At 41.0% G+C, this 18,346-nt stretch overlaps 1 protein-coding gene across 1 annotated transcript; it reads right to left on the reverse strand.

Annotated features, from left to right (window-relative positions):
* Window positions 1–471: 471 nt before the first annotated feature.
* Window positions 472–13,667, reverse strand: LOC122834490 (nuclear receptor subfamily 1 group D member 1-like). Its single transcript, XM_044122981.1, has 8 exons — window positions 12,820–13,667; window positions 5,825–6,136; window positions 5,624–5,712; window positions 5,376–5,520; window positions 3,129–3,697; window positions 2,829–3,014; window positions 2,529–2,739; window positions 472–1,687 (listed from the first exon to the last, which is right to left on the reverse strand). The coding sequence occupies exons 1-8, from the start codon at window positions 12,836–12,838 to the stop codon at window positions 1,491–1,493; spliced, it is 1,728 nt and encodes a 575-aa protein (XP_043978916.1). The 5' UTR covers window positions 12,839–13,667; the 3' UTR covers window positions 472–1,490.
* Window positions 13,668–18,346: the final 4,679 nt, after the last annotated feature.

Here is an 18,346-nt window from a genome sequence, read left to right on the forward strand (position 1 = left end):
AACTGTCCCTAAACATTTCCAGTGAGAGGACATTCTGTTCTGAAGCAACGGGAGCTTCTCTTCTCGCCGTTTCACGGTCAGTCTATTCTCATCAGAAACACCATGAAGACATTTGAGTCCCTAATTAACCTACAGCGCAACTGGCATTTCACTGACATATTTGAGTTTTCCATTAATCCATTTATTTATGGTCCTTTCCTCTTACCTCCTCTCCACAAAATGTTCCTGTGCGCTATTTGTACATCCCATTCTGACTTGTAATTAAAGAAATATGACATCTTTGAGTTGACCTGGTCTCGCTAACGTACTTAAAGATCAGGTGATGTTTCACTTTTAGAGGGTAAAAAAAAAAGGAAAGGCTAATGACTGTCAGATCTGAAGCACGATTGGCTGATTGGCTCAGTTGCTAGGCTACAGATCTATGGGTATGTCTCTGCATCAGAGGGAAAAGACGACAAGCACAAAGAGAAATGCTATATAATATTTTTAATAGTGGTTCTCTGCTGCGATTATAGACATTTACAAAATATACATAAGCCGATGATGTCAGTGACAATACATTTATTTCAGGTGCCTCTCCAAATAAAAGCTATAACCTCGAAGCACATGATGGGAATCTTCTATAAAGCAATCTGGCAGCCTTCAATAGTTCAATTTAACATATACATCTATCTGCATCTAGCAAGGAAGCAACTACAACAGGTTCTGTACAAAATGTACAACAGAACACCTTAACATATACATATATCCATTCAAACGTGGTCTAAAATGACCAATACTTATAGCGTGTATAAATACAATTCATTCCTCAAAAATATCAAGCATATCTCAATCACAAATGGATGATTTCAGTAAAGATTTCCCACATAACATGTTGTGAAAATAGCTTATTTCATTTCGACAGGGCAAGCACAAACAGCGCTTCTAACTGGATGTTAGAAATGATCTTTGCTAGGACAAACTTTATATTCAGATTAATTTTCTTTATACATGGGAAGAGCATAAGAAGTTTGTATTGGCAAATGTTGTTTTTTTTTATCTCAAAAGTGTGTGCTTTCTTGTTAGCTTTATGAGCTGGAACAGGAGAACATAGACAGTTGAGCAACAACAAGCTCTGTCCTTTTTTTTTTTTTCCCTTTCCTTTTGGTCTTCGGTAAAAAAGAGTTTGCTTCTGATAAAAACCAGAAGCCGAGCGAGGGGAAAGGTGACGGTTTGACACCGACTCGAAGAAACTCATGGAGGAATACAGTCTGTTTCTTCTTGGCAGTCCAGCTGGAAGCTCTAAAGTTGAGGAGCCTTCACCTCCTGTTGTGCTGATGTTCTCCGGTGTTTTTCCACTCCTCGCCCTCAGAGTTAAACTTGGCATGGCTCCTGAAACAGCTGCCTGTCATGCAGAGGCCACGGTGCTCAGTCTAGCAACCCAGGCTCACACGGAGAGCAAAGAGGACCCCGGAAGCGGATACCTCGTGACTCTGCCATGAAACGTTAACTTATGGATCTATGCGGAAAGCTAATAGCTTCTCCGAGTGCTGGTTGTTCAGTGTGCGGAGGTCCGGCAGGCGCAGCAGCAACTTTGGGAAGAGTGTGCTGTCATCCGGCCGGCGGATGGTGATGAGCGAACGCAGAGCCTTTATGAGGTTCTCCTGCAGCTGCTCCACTGCTCCCACCTCTACAATGCCGGAGCGGTCTGGAAAAAACAAAAAGGGACGAAAGAAACATTAAGTCTGTGGAAATGTGTTTTTGTGTTTTTATAAGGGATGTCCCGATCAGGTGTCAAGTATCTGTAGAGGTGCTGATCACTAAGTTCAATTCCTTATACCTGTTTGTGTTGCCCTGTCTGCAAAAGTTTATGTCGGCTCCTTTAAACATAAACTTTATGTTTCATTTTTAAAAAATCTTTTTCCGAATAGCTTGCAAAAATGTTTATAAATAACAAAAAACTTGTGTGTTTTCCACCTTTTGCAAAGATTTATGTCTGTATCAACTTTCAGAGCAAGGAGAGTAGAAAGCAGCTGAAACATCACTTGTTAAAACGTATGATGTTCAAATCAGAGCAGTACGTTTCTGAAACACAAGAACAACTTTTTTTGTATGTTTTGTGCACACAATCAGCAACAAAATATGCTAGAACCTAAATGATCAAAGTCATGTCAAATTAATGAGTGTGTATTTGACTAGCACCTCAGCACAAAAACATTGTCACCAGGAACAAAGTCTTGGTTTATTGAAGATCTTGATATTGAAATATTAACCTATTTGAGTAAATTAGTTCAAATAGCCAACTCATATTTTAAGTTTAAGTTAGTTACTGATGATTATTAAAAAAATGACTCACAATTTAGAGTTCAGTGCAATACTGGGCACTGTGAAGCAACTCACATGTTGAGCTTTTCCTTTACAATGACTGTAACGATGTATTGGGCATCAACAAAGGACTGGCATTAAACAACCTAAAGAAAAACCTGACTGAGACATCCCTTTTTAAAATTTACAAAGCGCTTGTGGTCATGCAAGCTTCTCCAACGTACCAGCAGACACCAGAACGACAGCCATAAAAAGAGCCATCTCGTCTTGCTCCAGTTCCAGAGAGCCCAGCTTCTCGCTGAAGTCAAACATGGCATCCAGCAGGGAGCCCATCCCCAGAGCCCTCAGCGATGCAAGCGAGTACGTTTGTCCATTAAGGAAGGTCACCGTCCTCTCTTTGGGTTCAAACAAGGAGCAGAACCTCACCATAAGAACCTGTGGGCAGAAGACGACCTGGTCAGCACCAGAATGCACAGTGAGAGGGAAAGGAGGACAGACTCGGGGCGATAGGCAGACGGACGCACCTGGAAAGTGCCAGATTTGAGCAGCATGACCTGGTCGTGTTGGCTCAGCATTTGGAAGCCTGGGATGCTCTTTGCAAACTCCACCACTTCTTTAACAGCCGGGGTGAAACACTGGGAGAACGACTCCCACACCTCCTGGCTGGAGCGACTGGCCGGAGCCACAGGACACGAATTGAGAGGGCACGCCTGTAGAAAGCAGAAAATAGACGAGTATTAGGAATAATAATATTAGACTGACCCTGAACTAATTTTCATTGATTTAAACGGCAACAAAAAAAAGAAAAAAAAAAAGAGACTCACAAGCACTTTGGTGCCTCCATTCAGCTTCCAGGGGCAGGATGTTGGGTTCTGGTTATCTCTGTCTGAAATGACGCCTTGACTGGCTGTGAAGGTCTGAGACGATAAGCTGCCACTAACTGGACACTGGTTCTGATTGGAGGAGAAGGAGTAGTTGGCGTTGCTGACATTTGTGCTTGCGGAGCTTGCATTACTGCAGGGAGGAGCTGGGAAGTTCGCAGCCAGGTGGTAGCTACTTGAGACATTTTGCTGCTCCACCTGAACCCTGTACTGCGCTGGGTTCTGGTTCTGGGCGGACGGGACGGCTTCCTGCACTGTTCCGCTCTGCAAAGATGGAGTTCCCAGGCTGCTGCCGCCTGCTGGGGTTTTGAGCGGCTTCTCTTCGCTGGGGTAGGACTGCGGTAGAAAACAGGATCCAGTGTTGGTCTGGTTGAGCGGACTGCAGGGGCCGTCGGAGGGAGGCGGCACCTCCATCTCCACGGATGCCGGTCCGTTGAGACTGTTCATGTAGCTCTGCATCTCATCCATTAGTCTCTGCTTCTCCCGCTTGGGAATACGCCCAAAACGCACCGCTGAGGAGGAAAAAAAGAAAGCAAGACAAAGCGTCTTCTGTTAGCTTACACTGATGCAGCCCATATTACAGCGGTAGCTTCTGTAACTAATGAATTTACCCTCTGAAAGACATTAACACGACTATTAGTCCTTTTTCTATATATATAGGTATATAACATCATCCGGCTTTGTCTTCCGTCTTCCCCCATTGTATCACAATTGATACAAGAGAAAAGTAAACATCTAAATTCTTTTAGATCTTTTAGGTCTCAGAAATATTCACACACAACTGATACAAGGTGGGAAATGTCCACATATAGCTGCTTAACGATAAATGAATGATTTAGAGCTTCCAGCTGTAATGAAACTCGAGCACTAGACTGTGCATTTTACTGATCGGCAGTCCTTTACTCCATCACAGCTGTTACACCACAGATTGAGAAACCTTCACGTCTGCCCGTCTCGTTCTCCTCTTTGCCTTTTGCAGCGCTCCCTTCCCCCTCTTTCAGTGGTGCACCTTCACTGGCTGTCCTATTTATAGTCTCCACCCTCACTCCCTCTGCACATTTTCTCCCTGTTTTCGCCTTTCAGATGAGCTTCTCTGTGGAAATAGGTCACTGGGTCAAAAACATTGAACCTGGTCTCATTAGTGAGGTGATAAGGTAAATGAGGGTTGGAAACGTTGAAGACAAGGTGGCAGGTATGATGGGCTGATAGGACAAAAGGTCAGAGGTGGGCTAAAGCTGGCTACAAATGTGAATAAAAGCAGCTTTTCCTCGTTAAAGTGCCTGCATATTAAAAGTAAAAATATGGATACAGAGAGCTTGGTCAGGTAGCAGTTTGATAAATTAGCAGATTTTCTTGCTTTGGCTCCTTTTTGGGTCAACTAAAAATATTTGCTCCAGAAAATATCATGATTTATGATCGCCTAGTTTAGCTATTCCCTGAAGGACCGAAGTGTTGCAGAGGAAAAAATGCAGAAGGGCAGTTTCAAAGAAGTTATACATTACTCTATAGGTAAGCTATGGACGGTTTAATGATTAACAAGACAGGATAACAATATGTCGCAGATGATTGCCTGCAAAGACTGTAAATCATGCTGACCACGAGGGCGGTAATCAGCTGCTTTGTGTCCTAGTTTTAACAAGTAAACTCTCTTTTTTGCTGTTTGAGCAAAACTGAAGACGACAGGGACACTAAAGCTCCTCTCGCCATAAATCAGAGAGGAGGGAGAGGACAAAAGGAGGACAACGGAAGAAAAAGGGAAGACAGAATCTGGGTTGTGCTTTCATTAAAACATGGAAGATCAACAACAACGCAACACTAACTATGCTATCTAGCTTCATAGTTTCCACATGTGTACTTGCAAAAGTATTAATGCCTCATAAACTTTATAAGATTTTCTCACATTACAAGCCCAAACTTTAATCAACTATATTGGCCTCTTATGTGATAGGCTATTACAAAGTGCTTTGTGAGATGAAAGGAAAACAATTTGTGATATTAAGAATCCTTTGCAAACAAAAACCTGCAAGGTTTTGTGGAAGAAGCCGGTCTGGTCAGATGAGACCAAAGCTGAACTTTGTGAATTGCCATTTTGTTTCCCCATTTCTACACGTGAGCTCATGAAATGCCAACAAATATACATAAAAGTTCATGGTAGTGGGATGTAATTTAAAAATAGACCATGTCCCTCACCATCTCGGGACATGCCCACAGAGAGACACTTCTTGAAGCGACAGTGCTGGCACCGGTTACGGTTCATGCGCATGATGAGACAGTTCTCGTTCTTCACACACATCTTGTAGTGGATGTTCTGCTGAATGCTGCGTCTGAAGAACCCCTGGAGACAGAATACAAAAAGAGTGAGAATAAATGCTTTGAATGACATCTTTTGTATTCTCGTAGCTCGAAAGGGGAGTGGGATGTCTTGTTTCTCATCCTACCTTGCAGCCCTCACAGGCGTGGACACCATAGTGGAAGCCGGACGCGATGTCCCCACACACCTTACATAACAGCACCATTCCCCCAGTCTCTGCAAATAAAACAAATTCAACATCAAACAGAGGAAAGACGAACAATAATAAACTGCAGACAGCGATGAGGTGAGCAACGGGAACCGGAGGAGTGGAAATGTGAGAACTTACTGGTGAATGTCCCGGTGAAACCGCAGGACCTTTTGGCAGCTGTGGCATGGCTGTAGGTTGCTGACGACGGCGTGGTGATGTGAGCAACAGGAGCACTGCTCACTTCCGGGAACTGAAAGACCATTTTGGGGGAAACACTTCCTCTGCCGTGGTCGCCTCTCTGCTTCAGCACCCCGATCTCCTGGAAGGAGACCCCCTCCGGGGACGAGGGCTGAGAGTGGGAGGACGGCGACTGAGTCTGGTATCCGCTGGATGGGCTTCCAGGACTCGGGCTGGCGCTGCCGGATGAGCCGGCGTACAGGATGACACCACCTGGAGGAGGGGAGCACACAGTGTTGGAAACTTAGTTTGACCCCCTCAGTGTTTATTTGGGTCATGGCTCACACGCACCATGTAGGTGAGAGAGCGAGAAGTTCAGCAACGCTCTCCTTTGTCGCGCAGAGCTCTCTTGGCAGACATTCAGGGTGTGCAAACAACACTGTGACCGTGTTTGGACAGATTGAAATTTGATCCAATGAATATTTCAGAATAATAATTTAGAAAACAAAACAAAACAAAAAAACTGTCACACTACAGTAACAACTAGTCTGACCTGGATATTTGCATCAAGGAGTCCCAAGGTGTCAAACCAGAATGACAAGACCGTTAAAGCAGGAAAAACAATCAGTGTTGTGTGAACTAGAAGAACCTTTCTAACAGTGATCTTTAAAGAGCGATCTCGTGAAATGAAATGATGATGCCAAGAAATCTTTATCTTGATAGCTGACACACACACACACACTCAACAGTGCGTCTCTCTTGGTTAAAGAGCTTCATGGTCTTTTTTTTACTGTTGATAAAGTAGCCTTCAGGATGTCACATCGCATTGAAAAACAGAGGCTTGTGGAGTAAATATAGTGTCATATCACACAATGACAGAGAGTCACAACACGTTAGTGACTGCAGCCTCAGATGCTCATAAACGGAGCCTTTGTTTATGGATGTCACATCAGATCGGAAATGCCCTATTACCCCCCTGCACCCTCGCCTTCCGCCCCGCCCTCACGCCTGCTTTGTTTCGCAGACAGCATTCTTCCCCCGCAGGATGAAAGACTGCCTCTCACGTGCAGCCCGCTCCCTGCCAGCTTGCTTTCAGAGACGAGTCTTTTCTGCACTCCCTCTTTTTTTTCTCTCTCTTCTTTTTTTTTTTTCTCCCTCCTGCACCCTCCCATCCTCGCTGTCCCCCTCCCTCCCTCCCTCCCTCTCTTTAGCTCTGGGCATGCAAACCCATCTATCCGCCAGCCACCTGACCAGGAGCTCACATGGACTCTTGACACAGTTCCCGCCTGGCTCACAAGGCTCTTTGCGCAGTCCCGTGTAGACAACAACAGCAGCAGCAGCAGCAGCATGACAAGTGCCAGGGCAGATCACGTTTGGAATAGAGGAGGCTTATAATGCTGTGATTACAGAGAGCGAGGGAGGAAAGCAAGCGAGGACACGGCCACCTTATACGCTCAGAAAATGGCCATGACAAAATGTGCAAAGGCATCATGGCTGGTTTTGTGCCCTTATGTCCACCTGGAAACATAAAAATCTATCTGGGAATTAATAAAACTAATGGAAAATTAAAAATATAACACATTTGTTCCTATTTTGGTTTGCGTTCTTTTATTTTTAAAGCTATATTAGAAGGATAGGTTTTAGAAACAAACACTTGTCCTGTGTCACAAGAGTTTGTTTTTGATGCAAGTTAAATAAACTTTGCCACGCTTTTAGTAATTTCCTTAAAAACCTGCTGGACAGATTAAATAATATGATGCTTTGCGGTTAAGATTATTATACAACCACAAACAGTTAATGTAGCAAATTTGATGCAAAATTTTTTTATCAAATTAATGTATTTGAAAAGGTGCTCACTTTATCCTTGAAAACTTGCGGTACACATTTTAAGGCTCAATAAAACTGCACAGTATTATTTAATTGTGCCAAATATTTTCCTACTAATACATCACTGGAAAAACCTAACCATCAATTTTGATACATCCAGTCATGAGCGAGAACAAGACCTAAAGTGAACTTAGCATAGACCTACTTTTACTTTTAACCTACTTTTCATTTTAAATTGTATTATAATTGAAATAAGAAAAAAAGATACCTACATGCAAATATTTCTGTTTACGCTCTGTTTTAATTGCTGGATTACTCAGCAGTAAAACAGGTGTATGAATATGTAAAGAGACTTTTCACATTATTCCTCAAAGTGGTCCTTCTTAAGGTTTCCTGGTGGCCATGGCTCATGCTTTGCAGCCTGTTGGACAGGTTTGAAGCATAGCTCAAAACAGAAATCTGCACTGTGCTGCTAAACGGGTTACTGAAACCCAGATGAGGAAACAGAAGATGTCTGGTGTAACGTATCTGAAGAAGCAAAACCCCGATCAGCAATGTAATTCTCTGCAAGTTTCCTATTTGGAACTTGAATAATCTGAGAAAAGGATCTCTTGCCTCTTCTGTTTTCTTTCCATTCCGGATCACGTGCAACATTTCTTGTTTAGCTCCCAGTGCCTCTGGAGTTCCCACGTGAGGTGCTTTGGGCTTGCCGCCTCATGTGTGGCAGCAGCTTTGGCCTCAGACACAGATGTTTGCCTGCACGCCTCTTTGTTTTTGTTGTGCGTGGAGATAATAAAGCTATATGTATGTTAGCATATCTCAGGGTCACGTCCTGTTTGCACACAAGCGCCACTCCCACATTTTAAACTCCCGACGTGACTGGGTAAACTGCAGGAACTGAACGGGTGCCAGGTGCAGACACAGGTAAGAACATGTGAGCTGTTTTTAGGAAACACAGCATAAACAGTTTCCTTTAATGCCCCACCTTCATAACTTCACTCCGTGACGAGGACCCACCCCCGAGTGTGAGAGCCAAACTGTACAAACATCCGCCCACAAGTCATGTTGGGGTGGGAGATGCCCTCTTTAACTTCTCTAGCCAGGCCCTTTTTACATGGTTGCTAAGCTTCGCTCCACGTGAAACAGCTGTCCCCGCGTCACGTGAGGGAGGCGATCCAGGCGATAGCCCTCAGCGGACTTCAGCCTGTTCTTTTCCCCTCAGCATCACAGTAACATTTTAAAGATCTTCTTCTACTGACTTTTTTTTTGTTAAATCTTGCTTTAAAGTGAATGAGCTGCACATTTATTTGTGAAGAACTAACTCTGGCATTGCGTTTCTTCTGCTTGTTATTGTAGGAACTCGTCACAAGAACAGTTTTTATGAAGATGTGATCTAAGTTTTTCAGGGGTCAAGAAGTTGCCAGTAAGGAAGCTGTGGTTCTGTCAGGTCAAACAGTCACCTTTGGTTCAGACAGAACAACAAAACTTTCAGATTACAATCATACTTCTCGTTCTTTTTCTACAGAAATGAAACCAAAATCAGACTTTAGTCAGCCACGCCACCCACATGCTTTGTAGTTATTCAGTCTAATCATCAACCAGCATAGCTGTAAAAAACAAACAAAAAAACCCCATATGGTTTGTACACAGAGCAGGAATCATTCACTGAAACACTCATTGATAAATATAGTTTGACAACAGAGCTCAGAAAACCCTGTTAATCTCTGAATACAAGTTAAATAGTAAAAAAGTTGACAAAATAATAACATGTTCATGATCGCTGTGCATAAGGTGAGGGGGAAAATTAATTGCTCTATAGGACTAAAACTGTGGCTGTAGAAAAAGAGGATGGACTTTCCTCATTCCAGCTTCTTGTTATTAAAGATCCCTTGATAATTCACATTTGCTGTAAATTTGTGATTTATAAAATACACTAACTTGAGTTGAATTGAACTTGGAAAACAAATGGCATTTTGTGATATGGGCAAAATGGCTCACTGCCCAGGGCGGCACAGTCCTGGGTGTGGCATTAGGGCTTTACCGTTGCTTAAAGAAAAATTATCTCTCATTTGCGCCCAGTGCTCTTTAGCTGTATAGTACAATGTTTATTTTCTTACAGTCCTATAAGAAAATGCAACTGTAGCTACAACCATCGAAGCCTATAATTTAGTAAAGGATAATTTCACTTATTTTTAGAAAACGAGCATTACTTAGTCAACCTGAATAACTGTTAAATCATAAAATACCTGTAATCCACCACATTTGTTTATTTATTTTAATTTCACGACCCATTTCCAGGTCTAATTGCTGCCAGACCTGTTGGAAAAACAGAGCTACTACAGTCTGATAGCTACATGAAGTAGGCCTAAATTCCTGAAAAGGCAACATATTATGGTTCAGTCTAAAGAAATCCAACTCTGCTTTCTGTCAGAAAATCCTGAAGCAGAACTTCAGCCTGTCAGTTCATGACCTTAGCTCAAGTGTACTTGGGATAAGTGGAATAATTACTACAAAATGCTTGACAGAAGCAGCAGCTGCCAACAGAGGCACAAACAGCTTTTAGGTTAAGGAGGTAATTATTTCTTCACATGGGGCCAGGCTGATTTGAATAGTTTTGTTCCCTTAATAAATGGCATCACTTTTAAAAAGTGCATTTTCTTTACGGAAACTATCATTAAAGGCTAAATAATTTGATCAGCAAACCAATATCTGGCACTGTATACCTTACATATATTCTAACAAGAATATGACACAACTACATCTGTGTTAACAGATGCAGTCAGTTTTTTGGGGGGGTTTTCTATAGCCTACTTGGTTGCGGTTTCATTTTTTGCAATGGATGTGTTGCATTGAAACATAAATGGCGGTTGTGTGTTGAGCTATATCTGGGTTAATGTGTCCTTTCATGCTCTTCATTCGGTGAGTCAGACTGAAACCCAACTCTTCTTACTTCCAGGATGAGCGGCCATCAAACTGGTAGCAGCCCAGTAAACACGGCAGACTGGGAAGGCTGCAGTACCCCTCTGACCCACTGACCAATCTATCAGCAAACACACAGGAATTCCCTGCGCGCGCGCGCAGAGGAAAGGGAGGAGGAAACGGAGGTGGGGGGAGAGAGAGGGGGCCATGTGAGGCACGTGTCTGCCGAGGCTGGCTCCACGTGAAGTCAACTCGAGGCGAGGCGGGGAGGCTGCGTGTTAAAAGTATGCCGTGTGTTTCGCAGCTTCGCGACGGTTCAAGGACTTTGTGATATTTGCGTGGAGATTAATAAGGGAGACATTAGCGAGGAATATGGCGTTTCTAGGTTCCAGTATGTTAGAGCGCAGGAGACATTACAGGCGGTCTGATTCAATTCTGAGCAGCTGTCAGACTCGCTAATAAATGTGAATCGATGTCAGCCCAGTTCTAATGCACGCTAATGTCGCATTTAACAGCTGTAACAGTATCCCCAGTTTACCCCAGCAAGCTGACTGATATCGACTGGCACGGTCCGCTTATAGGCAACGCATGATCTGCTCATTCATCATCATCAGTACATTTAGGCGGTGATTCAGGACAAACCTTGGCAGAGCTGCCTGTTTACGCCTCAGCTCATGTAGAAATGGAACATTTTTGCGCATGTAAAAATGTTTTGACCCAGTGGCCCTGAATGCTCCCACACACTCTTCATTTCTTACGTGTGTGAAAGGGAGAGAGAGGAAAAGAGGAATAAAGGGATTAAATTGGCTAAAAATGCATGTTTCTATTTAAAATGTAAAGCCCTCCATACCAGCTCCGTGTCTTTAAATTATTTCAGAACAGGGGCGCACCAAGAAAGATTTGTAGTGGGTGGCCAGGTGGGGGCTGCCAATAATCTCAAAGTCAAAAGCTATAAAAAATATATTTGTGTCAGTATATTGATGTGGTGAAAGATAAAAATTGAGACTGATTAGAATATATAAAGTACATATTTTCCTAAATTCAGCTAATTTAATATATTAGTGTCCATGATTTTAAAATGAGAAAACATATTGATGTAAATTAGTAAATAAATATGAATATGAGCATAAATTTAGACAGAAATCTAATGAAAAATTTAAAAAACAACTATAGAAATAAAGGATATTGACGTAACTAGCGAAAGTTTGCCTAAAAATATAATTACATGATAGAAGAAAACTTACTCTGTAAATCAATTATTTTAAATTACTTTGCTTTTTTTTAGCTAAATGTGGGATCCTATATTAAAAGAGAAAGCCTATTGAAATAAATCAAAAGTGTATTTAATAAATAATAAGTAAGAATATTAACAGATATAAATAAAATGCTGCAATCTTGATTAATTGTCTTTATTTGAATAAACATAATGAAAGTTTCTAAAAATATATTATTTCATAAAATAACAATCAGTTATGTATTTTTTCATTCTGAAAAATTACATTCTAGGAGTCTTACTCTGGTCTCACACAATGCAAGTTCTCTAATGATAAAAAAAATATATGCACACAATACTCTCTTCAAAATCATGAATCATCACCTCCCATCCTCCCTGCCCTCCTTTTAGTTACGCCCCTGCTAGTACAGGGAGTCAAATCACCTTTTAAAATAAACTCCTATCTGCTCACCGAGCACGTGCTTTCCTTTTATTAATATATGACAGTAAATATCATGCGAGCCAAACTACTCAGATAAGTGGGATAGTGTGGAAGGAGAACGGTCTCGGTCAGAGTGGGTGGGCTTTTTTTGGGTCGCGCTTCACGTGAGTTTGTTTACGTGGAGAGAAATCGGAAGTCCAAGAAAGAAAATTGGCAGGAGGACTTCCCTCTGTCACTGTAACCCCCTGCGCCATAGAGACACTGTGGCTTTGCAACAACGCTGAGTGTCACTCAAAATGCAAAGAAATTATGAAGCGTGCAAGTGCAAACGTATTTGTGTTGCTTCTCCTGCTAAAGCATACGGTTGAAATATCTTTTTTTTTTAAACCAATTAAAATAAGAAAGAATAAACATAAAATCATTCATAAATTAAATGGAAGGGTAACTTAAACACAGTAAAAACAAATATTTGCTGCGATGCTCTCACTCAAAAATCATAGCAACGTTCACAAAACAGATGGTCCGTCAAACAAAAGACATTTAAATCCCACTTACCACCAGGACTGTTTTCCATGTTCTCTCGTCGATTCTCGCTTTCAAGTGGAATAATTGTAGACTTTTACCGCTGCCCCGCTTTCCGCTGCTTGTCACTCAGGAGTTTCGTGAACACAAGTGAGAGAGACTCGGGAGCTGCAGAAGCATATGTACACAGTGTACTATCCCGGAGCTCAGACCCACATGGGCAAAGAAAAGCCCAGCCGACGATGAAACATTAAAAATAAAGATTTCGGTAAAAAAAAAATTTGATATATATATAACGAGAATGAGCTCAGTTGAAATGCCTCATTGGTCCAGGATGATGAGATGCTGGTCCGTCTGTATTGGTGGCAGGATGTGACTGTGTGAGGGGTGTTCTCTACATAACAGAGATCCCAGCGCGTTCAGCTGCTTGCCATGTACAGTCACCATTAACACACCATCAGAGTGGAAGTAGATTAAACACTCCCCCTCTCATCAATAAGCAACACGCGTCCTAAAATAAGCGGCACGTTTTCAGGTGCCTGAGAAATGTGACCAGCTTTCTTCGTCATCTCTCTCTCTCTGTTTCTCTCTCTCTCTCTCTTTCTTTCTTTCAGTCCCTGCTTGTGTGTTGATGGGAATCAAGAATGCTCTCTCTCTCTCTCTCTCTCTTTCTCTCCCTCACCGTCACGCTCTGTGAAAACATCCCCCCTTTACCTCCCTACCCCGCAACTCATTTTACTCTTTCCCACTGTTTCATTGGCCCACGGCCGCGCGTGGATACGGCGTATTGGGCTCGTTCGACATTGGAATGCTGCTCAAAAGCTCTACAGCATGTGCGCATGGCATGTGAGCTCGCGCTGCCCTACTGACACACATTTTATGTTAATGAGCTGCCAGGGCTCGGAGATAAGCGCGAGAAAGCAGGCAGAGATGTGAAAACAGAGTAAGATGTCTCACTCGGAGGGGTTTTATCATCGGGATTGGTGATTGAGACTGGCCAAAATGTTAAGGATTAGGAAGGTTGCTTTATTAAAGAAAATGTAAATTAAATTGGGTGAATTGGTCATTTTTAATCAAATTAAGAAGAATAGAAGTATTTTAAATTCAAATTATATTATTATTAAAATTAGATTGAAGACTGAGTAAATATAATTTTGTAAATATCTCAAGAAGTTTTACTCTAGTAAATCTAGATCTAGATAGGGGCCAACACTGGACAGTACAGGTCCTGGCTCCTGTTATGACCTCTGTACTAAAGAAAAAAAAATACAAGATCAATTTCTTTTGGTGATATGTGCTGGCAAAGAGACCATAACTAATTGGTCCCTTGGATCAATTTCATTTTTACATAGTTTCATAGTTTTACTTTAATAATGAAATAACAATCAAGCGATTGCTCTTTTAGGTTCAGTCATATTGACATATAATCACTGTTTTCATCTGCTAGATCAGAGATGTGCAACCGGCATCTCCAGAGCCAAAAGTGGCTCCTTGAACAACTATTCCCCTGTTTTTTTGTTTTGTTTCAATGTTTCCCTAATAGAAAAACGCTGCATGCTGGTCCCCCACGTACATTTGGTCTTGTTGAGCTTCTTTTCATTTTGCCATGTTAAAACCACAAACCTCAAAGTGTTTGTGAGGTGTTGCGCCATTTTATGTGGCACAGCACAAAAGCTCAGTATTTTTGTGTAGTAGAAAGAAAATGATACATGATTTCCAATTATTTTTACTATTAGAAATATGAAAAAAGTGATATGCATCTAGCCCTGCTCTGCTGTGCATTGGAACCACTTAATAGATATAGAGCTAATTAATATGAAAACTCAAAAACCTTTAATACATTTCAATGTAAATCTTTTTGAGCAAACAGATCTTGTCTCTTATGGTCATTGGGCAAGAGGTGGGGTTCATCATTGACAACTTCCCAGTCCATCACAGGTCAACAAAGAGACACACAGGACAAACAACCATGCACACACATTCACAATTAAAGACAATTTAGAGTAATCAAGTAACCCAGCAGTCAGGTTTTTAGACTGTGGTAAGAAGAGTAGCAATTTAATTTAATCTCAGTGATAAACAGAATATTACAAAAACAAACAAAAGAACAAAACACAGAATGAAACTACAAAGCAATGCAGACGGTCTGAAAATGCATAATTGAAATGTTATCTTAAGACCAATGTATAGTAGGGAGAGGTGTGTGTGTGTGACTGAGCTAGTTTTCATACATAAAAAAAGAGTAAATCTAACTGAAATAATAACAAAGAGAAAGGAAAAAGTAAAAGACAAAGTAATAACAAAGGATAAAAAGCAAACAACAACAGTAATAATGATTTAATACAATAAAATCATGCTTTCACATATAAAAGGCATGCCAGAGCCAGGTATTTAAATAATTTGGGCTTCTGAGCTGAATTTATATTATACAGGCAACATTATGTAGGAAGTGTATGTATTCCAGTATGAGGCATTCTTTTATTTATTTATTTATATATATATATATATTTAAATTATGGCTTTTGAAGTATATCCTTTTGGTGATGGGCTAAGATGGGTCTTTGGACAGCAGAATGATTGTCTTCCTTTGTTACTGCGATAGGATTTGTCAGCCAAACAGAGAGTTGTATTTGGTTTCCATAAGTCAGGAATGGGAGAGAAAAAGCCAAATACAAAATAGTTAAGAGTAAATTAAATTGTTCAGGAGACATTAGTGTATTAAAGTGTTTTAAGCAAAAACTGTGAAAAACAACATCTTTTAATTTGGTGATAAGCCTCTTAAAGATGACAAAATTATAGAAATAAGTCCAAAAGCAAACCGGAAATTGATCAAGGGGAGAAGCAGCATATGAACATCGCTTGGATAGACGATCTCTGCTTGAGAAAGCCGACACGTGCGGAGAGGGCGGACCTCAGCGTGACTCCCTTTTCTCTCCCCGCACCCCTCCCCCGCTCCGTCACGTTTGCTCTCCCGCACATTGTGATAGCTGGGAGTTTCACCGGAGAGTTGCTGGGACACAGCAAATGTAGGTCAGGAGCAGCTTGTGCAAACAAGAGCGTCGTAGAACAACCCAAATGTGCTAAAAAGCACCGCGTCCGCACAGAAAGAACAAAAAAGACAAGCTCCTGTTGCGGGCAGACACACAAAAGAATAAAATTTAGGACACATAGCTAAACCTTGGTGAGGTTGGAGGGGATGTGTTTATTCATTTCTTTCTTCTTCTCCTTGGTAGGTGAGCTGAATTACAATCTCCTCACCGCAGGCTGGTGCAGAATGAGGCTATGGGGGCAAAGGGTGTTTGGGATGAAACCTGCACCTGTTTAGGTGGTATCAGACTCCATCAGTTATACAATAAACCACAAATAAACTGATTTTACTGTCTGCTACAGCCAGTTTTATTCCACCATTTTCTAGTTTTGAGTATGTATTTTAGCCTAGTTTTTGTCATCCACAGCAACAAAACCTGATAATACCATTGCAGCTCCAAGTCAAATAATTTTAAAAAAGTATATTAATCTGTTTTCAGCAGTAAAATTACTTTAATTAAGAACGTAATTGGCTGAATTTTACAATCATTGTCTTTCATGGTGCAATGCTTCACTTTCACAATTCTGTTGACACAACTGGAACCAAAGAAACTTAAATAATTTCTACAGTGACATTATTTAAATTGTAGAACGACTACAGGTCATTTTGAGCAAGTCTTCATTAACTTTGCACTTCTACAGACTGAAATATTGAGCCCTTTTTTTAAACAACAGGCTGAAAATCTGTCCGACTTCCCTGTCTGTCCAGCAAATGTCAAATATTGAAACCCATCCTCAGTTGCTTTAATATTGTGAACTTTGACTAAACTATTCTAACACGTGTATGTGCTTTCAGCTAAACCATTTTGTTGTGGCTTTAACTCTACAGTTGCTGTCCTGTTAGAAAGTAAATGGTTATGTGTTCATTTTCTGCCCCACAAATGATTTTGAATGATGGGGTGGCTCTGTCCCCTTCAAGGCCTATTTGAAGCTTTAAATTGGACTTCTATGTCTTTCTTTTAAGAGTGGTATATCACTCTTTTCTCTGCACATAAGGCTAATTCTTTCACATAAAAAACACAGATATTTTAGAGAAAATGCACTCTCTTCAAGCTGTAGTGTTTCCTTTATAGACGTTAACACCGATGTTGCTTTTTAGTGAAGTGGTAAAACATCTGATGCCTACAAGCCATAACCATAATGTGGTGTGACCGCTCATAAAATTCGCAAATTAAGTCTGTCTGTAAATGATATCAAGCACCCGCTTGTCCCAGCTTGCAGATTTCCAAGGCATGAGGTTCTCAGTCCACATAGAAGAAAATTGATCAGCTGCAATACAGCTTACACATCGAGTCCCACAGAGCTCCATCTTAGGCCATGCACTGTTTGGATTTCTACTTCTGGAGCTGGATATTCCTTTCTACTGATGATATTAAAGCATATCTACCCAAAAACAGATAGATAGAAATAACTAACTGACTCTTTGAAGCATTTATTTATTTGTCATAATGCTATAAAAACACAGTTCAATGCAAATGTATTTCATCTTGTTGAAAAAGAAACTGAAGTTATTTTGTTTGGGAGGTCAGGAGTTTCAGAAAAACCCTTACAGACCTGGTCTGCAAAATCGTTAAGGTTGGAGGTGTGTAAAGAAAATAAAAGCATGTGCCTAAAAAATGAAGTAAATAAAAAGGAAAATAAATAAGTGAACAACATAAATAAATAAATACATACATGTAGCTTAGAAAAGTCAAAGGTGTGATGAAAAATTATAATTTATGAATGGAGGCGATGTTTAGAGCAAATACTGACTGAAACAACTCACTGCCTAATGTTCTTAACATGTCTGTATTTTTCTGCCTGATCTGTTTTAATCAACACATATTTGACCGTATTAACGTGTTTCTTTGGTTTCAGTTGTGGAAATAAGTAATTAAACACCGCCACCTTGTGGCGTACTATAGTAACCACCAGGAGGTGGACTGGCAGATGGTTCTGTTGTCACTGACTGCTCCTCAAAATGAATCAGGTCATTTGAACAATGTCTGTGCTTCTTGTGTTTCTTCACATTTCTCTATGCTGCTTAGGGAGAGAAGAACAGTTCTTTCTTTAAGAATGTCAAAGATATGTGATCCTTGATGGCTTGGAAGAGATCCCGTCACATATATAAAATGGTGCAGAGCTTGCTAATGCTGATGCTAGAAATAAACCACCTCCCAGTTACTGTTTTAGATTTGTGGTGCTGAACGGATGGACCTCGATGCTTTCTCTTGTCACAAGGTGGCAGTGCGAGCATGGAAATGTGAGGTAATTTCAGCTCTTAGTGTTTTGTTTTTTTGAGCCTTCACATGCTTCAGTACAAATGGTGCTCAGACTTTTAAACCTTTGCTGTCTCCACTGTAAACCCAGAGTGGGTGTGGATGTTTGAGCATGTGTCTGCAGAGGTTCAGGAAGGACTATATTTGCCACAGAACCCATTAGCATTGCTTCTCTAATTGGAGTTATATTAAGCACTGCAGTCTCTTGACACTCT

Source organism: Gambusia affinis, linkage group LG07, assembly GCF_019740435.1.
Source record: "Gambusia affinis linkage group LG07, SWU_Gaff_1.0, whole genome shotgun sequence".
NCBI lineage: Eukaryota > Metazoa > Chordata > Actinopteri > Cyprinodontiformes > Poeciliidae > Gambusia > Gambusia affinis.